The 12,544-nt window shown below is 52.3% G+C and overlaps 1 protein-coding gene across 4 annotated transcripts in view; it reads left to right on the forward strand.

Moving 5' to 3' along the window:
• The window catches only part of LOC106037721 (gamma-aminobutyric acid type A receptor subunit alpha3), an 86,789-nt gene that overhangs the window by 17,848 nt on the left and 56,397 nt on the right, over positions 1 to 12,544 (forward strand). Inside the window, exon 1 of one of the 4 annotated variants that reach the window (XM_013183750.3) lies at positions 2,086 to 2,162. The exons of 1 other annotated variant lie outside the window; for it this stretch is intronic. In XM_013183750.3, the coding sequence (XP_013039204.2) occupies positions 2,124 to 2,162 (39 nt within the window). In that variant the 5' untranslated portion in view covers positions 2,086 to 2,123. Of the gene's footprint in view, positions 1 to 2,085; positions 2,163 to 6,261; positions 6,357 to 6,579; positions 6,772 to 12,544 lie in introns of those variants that run through there. 2 more of the 4 variants (XM_048078529.2, XM_067004905.1) reach the window with 2 other exon arrangements.

Here is a 12,544-nt window from a genome sequence, read left to right on the forward strand (position 1 = left end):
GCTCCAGGTTTTTTCTTCATACCACTCTCCGAGTTTTTTGAAACAAAAAAATGAGTTTGGTTTTGTAGGTGCAGAGAGAAACAGGAATCCAGAAGGATCCAGATGAGAAAAACAAAAAAGTCAGCCCCTCCCTAAAGCCAGCCTTCCCGTAGAGATGATTTAGATGAGCATTTAGGTACCTAAAATGCTTAAGTAATTTGGATTTCACAAGCATGCGCGGTGTTAGAAATAGAAATGCTGAAGCATCTAAAACCTCATGACTCCACAGGGGGATTTTTGAACTGATGCTGCTATTGTAACTGCAAAAGAGATGAAAGTCTGTGACTAGGTCTCTCTCCAGGTTTAGTTTTGCCCTTGCCAAGGGACTGCAGGACAAATACAGTCTCTTTCAGGCCCATTAGTTTTTATGAATTTGTTCCACTGCCAGCTTATAGTTCTTGAAATTCAAGACTGTGAGCTACCCCTGCTAAAAGAGCTCTGATACTTCTCCATGGACTTGGGTCTGCCGTATGGAGATATGGATGGGCACACTTTGTCACAGAAACAAGACTCCAGCTCTTTTGCTCTGCCAGCATCTGCTAGGACACAGACATGGAGTTCAACAACATCCTATAAAGTTTTTTGGGGTCTTTGGTTTGTTGGGTGGATATATGAGCTGAGCATCTATATAAACTGAAGATATGTGGCCCTCCCAGTGGCCACTTCTGGATGTCTGGCCACTTCTAGGCATGTCTGATTTTGGGTAAAACCCCAGATCTTATCTAAAGCAGCAAGGATTGTGATGCTGTGTATAAGCATTGTGTTGCACCTCAACCATCCCTTGGGATTATGGAAAAGTGAGGGGAAAAACGACCATCTTTTTGCTAAACCTACCTATTTTGTCATGGATTATCTTTAATCTCAAGTGAATCACTTGAAAACTCTGCCCTGGCCCATTGCCCTCCTTTTTCCCACCAGCAGTGCTGCAATGCACCAACATCTACAGATGATGCTTCCTTTCTTGTCTGCTTTGCCAGTTTTCTGTAAACTAAACTCCTGGTGGTGGAAACTACCTTCGCGTTTATTTCCAAGATTTATTCCCAACATCAGGTGCTTGAGATGGGTGAAGTCACAGACTGCATAATATATAATGTGGGGTCTAGAGATAGCTGTCTCATTTCCTAAGGTCTGATATTTAGGGTTGGAGAGTTTCAGCAGCAGGGATGTGTTTTCTCTGTTTGAGAGGATGGAAAGAGCAGTGTGTCCTGCAATCCCTTCTTAGGGCCACAGGGAACAAGTGTGTGGGAAAGTCTGCTTCTTGCAGGGACGAGCAAATTCCTACTTGCCACCTACTCCCAACTGCCCAGCACAAACAAGATGTCAGCCAGTGGGTTTGCTGGAAAAGTGCTACCCTAAGGGCAGTGCTGATGAGAGCATGCTTTGAAGGGGATCCTCCGCTTTGCACAGTGCTGAGGGAAAGGCTGCTTTTGCTCTGTTTCTGGAGCCCAGGGTGAGCATAGTATTTCAGGTGGCTTTTTGTCCCCTTCAGGGGCTTTACCCTGGATATGGGGAGTTCTGTGCCCTTGCTGGTGTGGAAGAGGGAGGAGGCTTTCTCACACTGAGGGAAGGAGATGCTGCCTTTCTGCCTCAGCCCAGTGCTGTGCCTGCTTCTTAGGGACTGGCCAGTGGTGCAGCCCTTCCTGCATGCTGTAGGAACTGGACCTCAGTTTTGCATGACTGCACCTGATCCTAACTCAAGGCTCTTCCTCCTGTCCGAAGGAGGACGAGTACCAGATCGGTGCTGGTTTGCATGGGAGGTTCCAGTTTGCTTGCAGGCTGAGAAAGCCACCATCTCCTTGGTGCTGCTTTGTCTCACGGCTAGACTCTGCCTGAGGGCTGCAAACGTGGTGCAGAGCAGCTCTGCCGTGCCCGCTGCCTGCGTGGGGCAGCCCCGGCGGGGAGGCCGGGAGGGCAGCAGCGGGGCTGGGCAGCGTGCGGGGTGAGCGGTGACCCCCGTCCCCAACCGAGGACGCGGGCGGGTGGCTGATTTATGGCTGTGGTGAGACAGGGGTCTCTCGGAGTTAAGCTGTAGGCGAGTTGCCATGGAGACAAGCTAATAAAGCACCAGGCAGCAGCTGGCTCCGATGGCGGCCCTGCTACGGGTGCAAGGAGCGGGCGAGCAGGTGGGTGGGGAGAAGGGGCAGCTGATTTGGCGGGGATGGAGGCGAGCACCAGGAGAGCAGGACAGGAGGAGGGTTTTTGAGAGGGCCCTGGGTGCTTTGAGAAGGAAGGAGGCGAAGGGAGAAAGATCCTCCATCTTCCAGCCCTTTGGGGAGGGGGATTTCGACATGGTGCTCCTTAGGGGTGTGTGGGACCAGCAGCCTTCGGTGGAGGAGCTGGCCCCATGTGCAGCTCGGGCACTCTGTTCTGGCCTCCTGCCTGCATCAGCAGCCTGCTCCCTTAGTGCCTGTGGGCTGGGTGCTTCCCCAGCAGCATGAGTGGGCCTCAGAGTGGCTGGGAACATCAGCTCGTAGAGCCTGCCTGGTGCAGGACTGGCACGCAGGACTCATAGCTGTGCTCAGGGTTGGGTTACGTGTGGGGTTACGTGCGGAGCCGTGTGTCACTGGGCCGTGCCTCCATCACACACTGCTGCTTCTGCCTCACGGCGCTGGGGAACATCACCCGTTCCCTGGATCAGCCACCTGCCCTGGCTGCTGCAGCGTGACTGTTCCCCTGGGCGCTGGGTCTGCACGTGAACTGGGATCAATGGGGATGGCACGGGCTTGCCTCCAAAGAGCTGGGTGTACCAGAGCTGTGCCACGTGTCCCGAATCCCTTGCTCCAGCCTGCACCTACAGAAAGGCCTGTCCAGTCTAAAAGCTTCACTGGGCTGGCGATTATTAAATCTGCAGCTCCATTCAGTTCAAGGGCACTGTAGCACGGACCTAAAACTAAGCACAGTTGTATTCTGGCTGGTTGAGCAAGGTGGTAGGAGGAAAAGCCTTAGCTAACTATTAGCAAGATATTCCCAGGCTGCTGTACTTCCATTTTGAGAGATTACTCTTCAGTAATATGGTGACAGCCTTAAAGTTTAACCTTGATCACTTTAAGAAGGGTTTTGCCTCAAAGCAGTCTCCTCCTGGAGCGTGCCAGAGTTCAGGTAGGCGCTCCAACAAGTAAAGGAGGGTTTGGGGGTGTGTATAATATTTTAAGGAAATAAATAAATAAACCAAAAACTGATGATGGAAGCATGCATTAAAAGATGACTGCTTGCAGGTTTCACAGGATGTTGTTATAACTCTTACATTGATGGATGCTCCCCACAGAGACTGATGCTCTCAGGGCAGGGCTACATTTCTTCCAAACAGGGTGAAGATCAAGACAACTCTGGCTAGCTAAGGCCAGCTATTGTTAAGGCTGCTTTCCCTTTGCCTCCCAGAAAAGGTCTCCTATAGCCGGAGTTCCTAAGCTAGCTAATGACTTCTTCCCTGTCCAGGGCCTCCCGTGATGTCCCTGCAGGGCTAGCTGGCAGGAAGGACTGGCCAGCCCTTATCGCTGCAGCCAAACCAGAAGGGGCACAGGTCGTGCAAAGCTCTGGAGCCTGCCCAGGAGGGGTGATGGCTGGGATTTGGCTGGTGGAGATTTTGATTATTGCTGTTTGGCTGGCTAGAAGTAGGCCTTGCTGTGGAGCACAAGTGCTTGCTCTGCCAAGGATCTGCGTGAGCCAATATGGCCTGAATCCAGCACATCTCGGGGAGTAGGGAGGGTTGCAATGTGCCTATCCACTGACCTTCTAATTTAGGGTGCTTTTAAGTATGGTACCTCTTGCTCTGCTGGCAGCAGCTCACTGTTTGTATGGCTACATCCCTGTAATTTTTCAGCTTGTACTTTTGCCTGACCCAGTCACGGCCCCTTCTCCCTGCCTTCACAAGGAGAACTTGCTGCGTGGTATGGCTCCAAGGGGAGGGACTTCACTTGATTTTGGACTGATAGGAAAAAAAGCAAAACAAAACAAAACAAAAAAACACTTTCAATAAAGGGTCTCATGCCCAAGACTATTTCAGGCTGCTGGCAGTGTCAGAGGAGACCTCTGGGTGAGCTGAGAAGGCATGTCAGAGTGGTGTGAGCTATGGTGTTCCTGGGCAAGTCTGTATTGCTGGTGGTTATGGATGAAGAGGCCCCAAGAGAACCATGGTTTCCATTGCCTGTGACTATTGTTAGCACTACTTAAACCTGTAAATCTTGGAATGTTCTTCAATATGAGCCATTTAAAATCCTGAGTCACTTGTCTCCGGATATGCTTGTCTCGCTGATTCTGTTTCATGCCTGTTCTCCTACCCAAGGCAGCTCATGCCAGCAGCTGAGTCAGTTTGGAAAGGAGGGAGAGCGAGTATTAGGGCCTCCTCTGCTCTGATCCCCCAGGGAATCAGTGTTCTTGAGTCAGCCAGGTCCTATGCACGGTCCTACTTCTGGGCATGGTTATCTCAGCAATGTTCTCCAATGGAGCCAGCGGGAAGGTGGTTGAGCAGATCCTTGGGGTTTTTAGTTAAGGGATTGGTTGTGCCTTGGGTCTTCCTCTGAGCTCTACCCTGTTCCCTTGCCAAGGCTTTTTTGCAAGCCTATAAATCAGAAACAGAAGGGGATGTGCCTTCAAAAAAACCTTGAAGTAAACAGAAACTTGGTGTGAATAAGTATGGCCAACTTGTGTTGCTCCCTGGGCTCTTCCTTCGCTGAGTGTGCTTTGAGTAGCAGATTAGACTGGATGATCTCTTGAGATCTCTTCCGATGTGAATTTTCTTATGATCCTATGATTTGCCACAATAGTGGAGAACAGCAAAAGCGCCTCTGCTGGCATGTATGCATAGCTCACTCTTCTCTTGAGTGATACTTCAGATTATTGTAGGAGGACTCCAATGCAGAAAAAGATTTTTTAAAATGAGAACAGCCCCACACCGTGCACTGGTTGCTGTCATTCATGCAGAAGTAGTCTAAGGACAATGAAATGTTAGCTGTCTGCATGGGATCTCAAAAGCAAAGGTCCCTGCAGCTCAGACAAAATATCTATCAGATCAGAAAATAACTTGGAGGCCTATTTGCTTCAAAATTGTCTGCTTCTTTTGGCTACGGCTGGGTGTGGTGTTGAGGGCTGGAGAAACTTGGTTGCTTATGGTTTGTGGTAGCTGGAAGGCCCTGTAAGAGATGCAAGTGTTGCAATAACACTAAGGGCTCTCCATCCTCTTGTCCAAGAGGTGTCAGACATGATTGTGGGGGCATTGTGCTGGTGCAACCTCAGTTGCACCTTGGTCAAGATTTTGGTCTTCAGATGTGTGTTGTGAGGCTTGTCAAATCTTGTTTATGGCCCCTGCCTAGTAGAGGAAAGCTGAACTCTAATGGCATTTGAACTGCTGCTGACAGATGTATAGATAAATACAGGGATATATGGACTAGCAAAAACTGCTCAGATCACAGGGAACTGAATCTTTGCTTTGAAAGAGGCTGTTTTCTTCCTGCTGTTCAGGAAGCCTATGAATACTTTTGTGGATACTGCTGTCTCATTAAAGTTGGGATGGCTGTGGTCTTTAGGAATAGGTTAAAGAGTGATTGTGTCTGACTTCTGGGTAGCAAGGGCTGGGTCACTTTCTGATACAGAAATGCAGAGAACTGACACCTAGACTGGATTCGATTGTTCTCATGCCCTTTTTCAGGGCTCTTGCTGTCAAGGATGTTTGCATGTTGCTTTCAGTATTCAAAAATAAGCGTTAGAGGTATTTCTGAGGTTGTCGGTGGTGCTTGCAGTTATGAACCTTTATCTCATCCCAGCCCCTCCGCGCTGGGTGGAAGTTATGTACCAGTCACAGCTGCGGCTGAGTCCTGCAGAGTGCTTCACAAGGAGAGCTCTGCAGGGACAATATATTTTGAGTGCGCCTTACTACTGTCAGCTCTCGTCTGCCCAGCTTCAGTCGTGGGGCTCCGCAAAGCCTCCCGAGCCCAGCCAGCCCTGGCCAGCGCGTCTTGTACCGAGCCTCCTCGGGGACTCCCGCACTGCCACCCTGTCCTTGTTTTTTTTTTTTTGTTCTTTTTTTTTCTTTTTCTGCCTACTCTTTGCAGCATTTTAACCTCTCTTCCTCCTCTTCCCTTCCTCTGCGTTTGTTTCCCTCTGCATGCTGTTTTATTGCGCTACAAACCTCCGCAATTCCAAGTAGTGCTCCGGACCTCCCCGCCCCGCCGGCAGCCCGGGGGTTTTGGCCGGGCCTGGCAGCGAAGAGGCGTTTTGGCAGGGTTTGGGGTGCGGTGCCCTTCGGGGTGCGGTGCCCTTCGGGGTGCCGGCCCCCTCCTCGCAGAGCAGCAGCGCCTTGGGGAGCTCCCCCCCTTCAACAGGTAGGCGCTGCGAGCAGCCGGCCGTGCTCGGCTCATCCTCCGGTGCAGGAAGGATGGCGGGGGCCGGGGCCGTGCCGGGCTTCGGCCGAGGGCTCCGGGGCCCCGCTCGGGGCAGGGTTGGGCTGGGCTGGGGGGGATCCGCCGCCCGCGCCGCGGGGCGGGCAGCTCGGCACAAAGCGGGCGGTTAAACCCTCCTCCGGGGCGCGGGGAGGAGGAGGAGGAGGAGGAAGGCGGGGGGATGCTGCTTCCCTCCCTCTATCTCTCCCTCCCTCCCTCCCTCCCTCGCCGCGGCCGGAGGAGCGCGCAGGCGGCGGCTGGCAGCCCCGGCCGGGGGGGCTCGGGGGTGCGGAGCGGTGCGGAGCGGTGCGGAGCCGTGCGGGCTCCGTCCCCCCCCCCGCTGGGGCAGCCGGCGGCGGTGAGTGCGTGCGGGGCGCGGCGGCTCCCCCCCCCCCCTTAAAAAAAAACCGGGGCTCCCCCCTTTAGCTGGGTGGCCACCCCCCGGCGGGCATCGGGATGCTGGGGGCGGTGCGGACCCCCCCAGCTGGGGGGGGACCCCCGGAGCTGCACCCTCCTCCCCATCGGCTTTTGGTTTAGGGGGTGGGGGGAGAGCGATGGGGGGTGGGGGGGGCTCGGGAGGGTGGCCGGGGGGTCGGAGCCGCGCTGCTCCCGCAGCAACTCCGGAGCGCGGTGGTCCGGAGCGAGCCGAGCCGAGCCGTGCCCGGCAGCCGCCTGGGGAGCGGGGAGAGGGGTGAGAGGCAGCGGGGGGAACGTCTGCCAAAGGACGGTGTCGAGCCCGGTTCCGAGAGCCGGACGGCAGACGGAGGGGGAGGGCCGATCGGGGAGGACGGCGTAGTAAAGCAAAGTCAAATTTCCCCCTGAATCCTGCAGCCAGGCCTAATGGGTACCGATGCTGACTTGGGGTGGGGAAGGAAGCCGGGAGGGCGAAAGGAGTTTTGTGGGGCTGCGGTCTCTAAGGCTGGTACGGGAGGAAAGGGAAAAGAGCTCCAGATCCTTCCCCCTCCCCCCCGAGTTACTGGGACTGAGATACGGATCATTTAAAGGGAGTAGCGTAATGCAATTAAGCATTAGACAGTCCCCGCTGCAACGTTTATCCATTGTTCTTCGCTTTGCCTTCTGCCAGAATGATTCTAGTCTGGATGAGGGAAGCATAATTGAGCAAATAGTTCATTTCCCTGGCCAATTGCATCCATAGTCTCTCTCCTGAATCTGCTGGCTGCCTGCATACACAGCAGCATCCTCGGGCAGAACGGGGGATCCGGGACCCTCTGGTGAGACTGCCGCTGTTGTGGGCCAGCTGGCGAGAGCAGCTCTTATCCCTGCTCACCTGAGGTGTGCTGACGGTGGCAGCAGGGCACGCTTGTTCCCTCACCTCTTGATCCTTGGGGGAGGTGTGAAGAAGAAAAATAACAGGTGGTGAGGCAGGTCCAGCCTACAACTAGGAGATGCTGCATGTGGCTCAGGCAAGTCATCTGTTTTCTCTAGTCTTTCTTAACTTTCTCTTTACCCTGGCGGATGAAGGATCTCCGGCTGTCTTGAGGCGATGCTGTTGTTCTGGTGGAGTTTGTCTGCCTGTCCTTCAGCCTGGGTCTGTGGCGGCTGGGTGCCCTGCAACGCGTGCGCACACAAGTGCAGCGGCAGGGGAACGCAAACGCTCTGCTCCTGCTCTTTTTTCCAGAGATGCAAGCAGCTGGAGCAGTTGTGGCTGCACCTGGGCCCCATGGCACATGCTTGGCTGGGGGCTGCATCCTTTTCCCTAGCACCTCCTCCCAGTTCACAGCAGAGCTCTGTGTTAGGGGTACGCACACATGCATTTGCTGCACCGCTGCGAGACCTGCTCAACACTGGGAGGCTGCGGCCTTTCCTTGCTTCTGGAGCTTTATCACTCAGCATCATGCAGCTTTCCTCCTTCTGTTCTCTCCTCTCCTTTCTTCTTTGTCTGGAGACTGCCACCTGTCCCACTTCGCTGTCAGCTTCCCCTTCGCCTTTTTCTGCTTAATCCGTTCTTTCACCTCTGTTTCTTTTTCTTGAAGTAGACCTCGTCCTCTTCACTTTGCTCCCTCTCAACACTAGAGAAGAAGCCCAGCTCCTCATCTCAGCAGGAGCATTCCTGCCAACTGTTTACAAAAAGTAGCACAATACCCAGGCTGAATGCTGACATAATTGCATACCCAGCCAGAGTGTAGTAAATAATCCTGCCTTTCAAGCTTTTGCCCAGTGGTGAGTCTTTTGCCGTCTCCTTCACCCCTGGGCTAAATGTATTATACTTGGCTTGCTTTTACTTATATTCTGGAACCACGAAGTCAGCACAGTTAGCGCACACGTATGGTATCGAAGTAGACATACAGTGATGTCTTGCACTGTATATACTTTGCACGCATGCATTGTGTGTGTGTGAATGTGCATCACACAGCTCTGCTCCTGGGTTCAGCCTTTGACAACAGTGCTCGGCAAGGAGGAGCTCAGGGAGGAACGACAGAGCCGTGGTCGTCCTTCCATTGGGGAAGGAGAGACGGCTCGGAGGTGAAGGTCAAGAGCACCAGCACCAGCAAAAAGTAAAGGGTTTGGCTGGCTCTTTGCTTTGGATAGGGTGCTAGCTAGTTCTCCAGGGGTTTGTGTACATACAACACGATTGCTGACTGTGGATATTGTCAGCGTGGTTGTATTTCCAGTAGTGCTCGGGAGCTGGAGTCTGTCTGCAGTTGCTCTGATTGTGAGTCAGTCTGTCTGCAGTTGCAGTAGCCGTGAATCAGTGTCTGCCTGTAATTATGTGGGTGAATCAGTGTTGGCTTGTTACACTTGTGAGTGCAAGCGGTTTCCTGTAGCGGTTGTGGGTGTGAGTCACTCTACAGTCCCTCTGGATGTGTTTTCAAGCAGAGAGCTGCAATACTGGGATTAGTTTTGTTTTGAGAAATTGTCAAGTGGCTTCTCATTTTGAAAAAAAATTAAAGCTGGGCTGAGAGTTGGGCATGGAGCTTGCTCAACATCACCAACCTTCTGCAGGAGAGACCCAGTTTAAGGTTTGCTTTCAAAATTTCCGTGTTCATTTGAACCTTTACATTTCCTTCCCTTGTGCCTCTGGATTTGTGTCCTCTTAAGCTGGTGTCTCCTGCAGAGCTGCAGACAATGCGTTTGGTAACCATCACGCGTGCCTTGTACCTTGTGTGGCAGATTGATAGGAAGGTGATTTATGGCTTGTGCAGGGTGTGTGTATAGGACTGCTCAATGTGCACCTCTCAGGCGCATTTTCACGTTTGAGTCAAAGACTGGTTCCTCTGCCATGAGCTGCCTGCTGTGCGCCAGCGCTGGCTCTCTAAGATGGCAAACAGCAAGTTTGATTCAGGTAGGCAGGGGCACTGCCGCCTTGTTCTTGTTCTCACATTCTTACAAATGCTGTGGTAGCTTTTGGTCTTCTGGCAGTATCTATTTAGCACAAAGAGCTGAACTGAGAGCCACGTTGGAGAAACGCAGGCTATCTCAGATGCTGGAAGCAGCGTCCAGGCTGACAAACCAAGCCTTCCCCTGCACTAGCTGGTGCAGGTAGAGCGTGCTGCTAGCGGGGCTGGACTGCTTCCAGTACAGGTTGGCTTGGTGTCTGCACTGTGCAGCACACGTGTGCATCCCAGCGAGCTCATCTCGCAACAAAGGGATGTGAAGAACCTGTAGGACCAGGGTCTTGTGAAACACCACAGTGTTATTCTACCGTTTCCAGGCTCCAAGACAAAATATGTCTGCTCATTGCTAACCCTGCACCCAAAAAAAGAGAGAGTTTTATTAAAAGGGATCCTCCTATTTAGCTGAAATGATTGAGAACTGAAGCAAACCCACCCCAGCAGGGACACAGGGCAGCATGTGCATCATCTGCATCTTTTCTGCTGCACCGAGTGCTTGCTGGCTGCCCATCGCTGCAGAGGGCTCGGAGCTGTACCCAGAGCAGTGCTGGAAGAGGCACGGCAGCGACAATCTCAAGGCTGGTGTGTCTGCAGAGGATCAGGCACAGCACAGCCTGTGCAGGTTGGACGCTTCTGGAGTCCATAAAGGATGTCAGAGGACCTCTCCCGAATACCCGGGACCTGGTCTGTGAAGGCTACAGCGCAATGAGGGAGGGAGCAGCTTTAAGGAGCTGCTTGTGCTGTGCAAGTGCACCTGATCTGGGGGGTAAGTCGGCAGGTGCTGAGGTCACGTACAGCGCTATGCTCAGCTGTGCAGGTGGGCAGATGGTTCAGCACCAACTGAGGCTAGATCACCCCCTTCCTCCTGTGCTTGTATCTGAGCATTCAGACTGTGGCTGCCTCTGCTTCCCAGCTGGCTTCCCAGCGCCAGCTCTTCTTTGCTCACATGCCCCTGAGATACCTGATTTGGCAAAGAAGCCGAGCAGCTGCAGGTCCTGGGGGCCGGGGGGGAGCTGTAAGCGTTCAGCACTCCTCTGGCTGATGCCACTGCTATGGGTGTGCGGCACATGGGCACGCCAGCAGTGACGCTGCAGGCACGCTGCCTCTTGGTGTGTAACGCGGGCAGATGTGTCCTCTGGGCTGCTGCTTCACAAGTGCCACCTGCGTGACGAGACTATTGCTAAGTGAATCAAATTGCTCCCTTGACTGTGCGTGTTTCAAGGAGGCAGTAATTTGGGAGAGATACTAATGTGACTCTCATAAATGTACCCATGTGGGTTTTTGGGACCCTTCTCTCTATTTACTTTCCTTTGCCTGCATTCTCCTTCTCTGAGCTGTACTCCCAGGTTGTTTTTTCTTTTTCTTTCTTTTTTTTTTTTTTGCAAGCTTTACCTCTTTCTCCACCTCCAGAGCTTTCTTTTCCTTGTCAGCACTAAGCCTGTGCTAATCACTCTTTCCTAGGAAGGCATTTCAGAATATTTAATGGCTGCTACAGTAAGGATTGCTGAAAAGATCAGACCTGGTATGCAAAGTCAGGAGATCCTCAATGTTAACACTGCTAGGGGACCTTGCTGATCCAAAAGGTACCAGCACATTTTTGGTTCCCAAACCCACCTCAGGAGGAACAGCAGCTGGAGTATGTTGGGGGAGAGAGAAGCTTTTCCAGTTCTTCTTTCCAAAACTGCACAGCCAGGAGGAAAGCTGTGTTTCCTGGGAGTGTTGTTTCGCGGTGGTGCTCTGGAGATTGGACAGACAGCATGTGCTGGAGAGGAGTGGGTATATTTACAATGCCTTTAGGTATCTGTTTGTAAAGAAACCTGCCAAAATCCAGAGTGTACTGAATTGTAAACTTTAAGTGTTGCTTAATCCCAGCTGCAAAATGTTAGCAGGGCTCCTTAGAAAATCTGCATTTGATTCAGCTGGGGAGGTTACCAGCAACTGCAGAATTAGTGATGAATGCATTTGCTAAGTGTGCTATTAAGAAATGAGCCATGGGCAGATGGAATAAGGAAGTGTAGAGCTGTTTTGAGCATACGCCATCCTTATAGAGGTGATGCTGGGAGCTGCAGTGCCATGGGGACCTTACTGGGGTCTGGCTGAGCTGTATGCACATAGGGAGCTTTGAAAGAGCCCCAGAACCGTATGCCTTATGGAAAGGAGTGAAAACCTCCCCTGCAGAGGCTTCCTTGCGTCCTCCAGAGATGGTGTTTTTCTAGTAATGGGGTCATGAGCAACAGTGCTGGGAGGGAACTGCTCCTTCTGTGGCTGCCCTAGCGCTGCCTGGCCAGCCCCGACTCTGTCTCAGTGCTACCAGGGTTCATCACCAATGGTTAGAGACCCTGTGCTAGTCAGGAATGTCGGTCGTGATCCTCAGGACCGGGTGGCTCTGTTTTACAATCCATCTAAGTGTAACAGACAAAGAGCAGGGAAAATGCAGCAGAGCCTCTTCTCTCCAACTCCCCCAGGCTAATATGGAACAAGAAGCAAAGGAAAGAGGTAGAAAATTGTGCCAAGCTATTTTTTTTATGCTGCACAGTCCTTCCGAGTCCGTAAGAGCAACCATAGCAAAACAGCCATGTCTGGCAAAGTAGTCACTCAGAAAAGTGGTGAAAACAGAATTTGTCCCAATGCAGGTATGCAGAGTTGGTCCTGATGCTTAAAATGAGACCGGAGTGTGCATTTAACTTCTTTTCAGGCAGCCCTGTTATTCTTGGCTCGCATCTTCAACAGAACTATCCCAAATACAAAATTAGCCATTCATCTTTACATAATAATGAA

The sequence above is a fragment of the Anser cygnoides genome, chromosome 13 (assembly GCF_040182565.1).
Source record: "Anser cygnoides isolate HZ-2024a breed goose chromosome 13, Taihu_goose_T2T_genome, whole genome shotgun sequence".
NCBI lineage: Eukaryota > Metazoa > Chordata > Aves > Anseriformes > Anatidae > Anser > Anser cygnoides.